At 35.7% G+C, this 3,441-nt stretch overlaps 1 protein-coding gene across 1 annotated transcript; it reads left to right on the forward strand.

The window, feature by feature from the left end:
- The first annotated feature begins 2,008 nt into the window (after positions 1-2,008).
- On the forward strand, positions 2,009-3,224 carry LOC101314747 (probable receptor protein kinase TMK1-like). The gene is made up of 2 exons (XM_004298134.1): positions 2,009-2,456; positions 2,599-3,224. The coding sequence occupies exons 1-2, from the start codon at positions 2,009-2,011 to the stop codon at positions 3,222-3,224; spliced, it is 1,074 nt and encodes a 357-aa protein (XP_004298182.1).
- The last annotated feature ends 217 nt before the right edge of the window (positions 3,225-3,441 follow it).

The following is a 3,441-nucleotide window of genomic DNA, read 5'->3' on the forward strand; positions in this document are numbered from 1 at the left end:
AATTATTAGGGAAAAAAAGAAAAAAAAAGAAAACTTCATTTTTCCTAAAACCTAACTCTTCTCCATTATTACTACGTATCAAAAGAAAATAAATAAAAACTGTTTCTCCAAAATTCATCACCTGAATTTCAAATACTGTCATAATCACATGTACAACTTTAGTTTTTATCTTGCAGACTAAAAACTAGTTTTTATGTTATTATACTTCTACTAGTTTCTTAACTTTGAAAAAATTATGTATGTTCAATTATTATTTTTTTCTTCAAATTCAAGCTAATTGATGTCATATTATTGGAGATTCGGAGTTCGAATATAATATCACCATTTTGATTATAAATTGAAAAATATCAAGAAAAATTTTCTAACCTGATAAAAAAAAATCTAACAGAAAATAAAAGAGAATACATAAAAAGAGTTGTGAATATATGATAATTATATTAAATACAAATTATTATTATTTTTGGATATCGAGGGTATTTTAGGCAGTTTGGGATGTGTATTTAGTATAATATTGACTAGATGGGTAGTGTATTAAGTAAGGGGTGTGTATTAAGATATTAGGGGTGTGTATTTAAAATTACTCATTAATATATTGTTTGTTTGTTAAAAATGATATTGTGACTGTGTTTGTGATTGCTATATTGTTATATTATTACATATTATTTAAACTTACTACGTACCTTAGTATGAAGAGTGAAAAAAAATTGTGAAGGGAGCCCCATTTTAGATTTTTCCCAGGCCTGACACACTCAGGACGGCCCTTATCTACGCCTCTACCAAAAATCAAACAAACTCATCTAAATTGTAACAGTAGCCCTAATCACGATGTCTCTCTAAGGAAAATAATAAAGAGTGCAGTTTATTTTCTAATCTTTAGAATGAATGCAGTCTATTAATTGAAAAGTCTAAAGAAAATAAATAAAAATACTGTAGGACATTTGGTAAGATGATATGTATGTTATAAAAAAGTTACAACTGTGGTCAAATAATTGTTACAATGTTATGATAGAAACACTAATATGACATATTTTAGATTTTTATTACTAATATAAAAATCTAAGAGATCGACCAACTAAATATACCCTAACTAAAAACTAAAAACCGACTAATATCGGAAAACCAACTATCTCATGCACAGTCAGTTTTCTTATTAAGTTTTATAACAAATCTTGGTCCAAGACTCAAAAGTTTTTATTTTTATTTTTTATCGTGGGTGAGGTAGCAAGAGACCGAAAAACTTAGTTACAGTGTTTTCTTAATTGTAATCAAAATATTTTTTGTTTCCTTAACTATATACATATAATGACATTAATTTATCCATATTATGCAGGGTATCTTTTGATGTAGGTCATGATCTCGTTGATATGGACGCTCTGCAGGATAGTTTAGGTCTTAACTCTTTAGGATGGTCTGGCTCCAATTATTGTAATTGGACCGGAGTAGCTTGCAATGAGGATGATAGAGCTAAATTAATTAGCATACGCAACAAGAACCTCACCGGTTCAATCCCCGATTCCATCAGAGACATTAAGTATCTTGAGGAACTTGATGTCTCTCATAATCAATTAACCGGGCCCTTCCGGGACTTGATGGTTTGAAATTATTGGAGCAGTTTTTAGCAAACAACAATAATTTCACATCAATCTCGGTAGATCTTTTTTTATCTGATCTACCGACCTTGTATTCTATTGATATTAGTCAAAACCCTTTTGCAACCTGGCACATTTCTGGCGCTGCTAGGGAGCTAAAATACTTTTTGGCTACTAACGTCAATGTTGTAGGAAACCTGGACACTTTTGACCGAGTTAACTTTCCTAGTTTGGTAAAACTAGACGTTTCTTACAACCATCTCAGTGGCACAATACCATATGAATTTACACAATTGCCTCAACTTAAGTACTTAGATTTGTCAAACAATTCACTCAGTGGTATGGTACCCAAGTTTAGGGCAAGTGTGACTTTGCGATTAGAGGGTAACCATTTCGTATCACCGAGTTCCACTAGAAAGATGAGTGCTATGGTGCTTGTTGTGGTTCTGATTGGAGCCACGATTGGACTAGTGCTTGTCCTAGGGCTTGCCTTTTTCCTCTATAAGAGGAAACTTGAGGCTTCTAACACTGAATCTAATGCACACGGTGATATTAATGTTCCTGATACAAATAGGACTAGAATTTTGGTTGATGTAGTGAGGCATGCAACCAACAATTTCAGACAGGATAATTTAATAGGAACAGGGGGGTTTTCTAGTGTTTTTAGAGCAGAGATAGATAGGAAAATAGTTGCAGTAAAAACCATAGGCCGAATGAGATCTGGTAGGGCAGTTGATGAGGCAATAAGGTCGTTTGAGCGTGAGGTTGACGTCCTCACCAAACTACGACATGCTAACTTGGTAGGACTAGTAGGATATTGTTGGGATGCAGAAACCATGATACTTGTCTACGAGTACATGGCTCAAGGCAATCTGGGGAACCATCTTTTTAATTGGATAGAAAAAGGACTACGACCCCTTTCTTGGACCACAAGACTCCATATTGCGCTAGATGTGGCAAGAGGGGTCGAATATCTCCACCAGTTTGCTAACCATAATTTTGTACATAGACCTAAAACCTTCCAACATTTTACTCACTGACAGTTTGCAGGCCAAAGTAGCTGACTTTGGTCTGATTCGCCCTCTCAGTGGCTATAATGCCACATCTGATACCCAGCCAGCAGGAACTGCTGGATACAAGGCTCCAGAATATGCGTTATATAAACAAATATCTGTTAAGGCAGATGTGTTTAGTTTCGGAGTCATCTTACTGGAGTTGATCACCGGTAAGAAGGCAGTTGATCAAAGCTTGACTGAGTCGCATCCACACCTCCCAAATTGGTTCTGCAACAAAGTAATTAACAAGGGCGGGGGCGGCATTGTTTGGGATGAACTCGAGAAGGTTATTGACCCCACAATGGCAGTTTATACGGATCCGAACACTGTTGACTCCTTTTTAGAAATTGCCAAGCTAGCCATTAGCTGCTGCAACAAGGATCCCGACTTGAGGCCCGAAATGACACATGTTGTCAACATAATCGGGCAGCTGGTGAAGCCATGGAAGCCATCAGAACCCCTTCCTGAAAATTTGGAGCAGGCAGCCGATGGAATGGATTGGATCAACATTCCTCTCCCTGATATGGTGAAGCGTTGGGAGCGTGGTGAACCTTCTGGTCAAGCCAGTTCGTCCGAGTAGGTACGTTTTATCAAATATTACAGTTTACATATTACAGCGCATTTGATTAGATCATTTTGTTAGTTGAATGAATTTCTTTGACAATTTCAGAGTTGATCTGTGTTGACATATGTCTCTTGGAGTTGGGCTTGGCTCTGTGAATAATGTGATCTCGAGGTAATGACAATACTCCATATATATATATATATATATATATATATATATATATATACTCTAC

The sequence above is a fragment of the Fragaria vesca genome, linkage group LG4, assembly GCF_000184155.1.
Source record: "Fragaria vesca subsp. vesca linkage group LG4, FraVesHawaii_1.0, whole genome shotgun sequence".
Taxonomy (NCBI): Eukaryota; Viridiplantae; Streptophyta; class Magnoliopsida; order Rosales; family Rosaceae; genus Fragaria; species Fragaria vesca.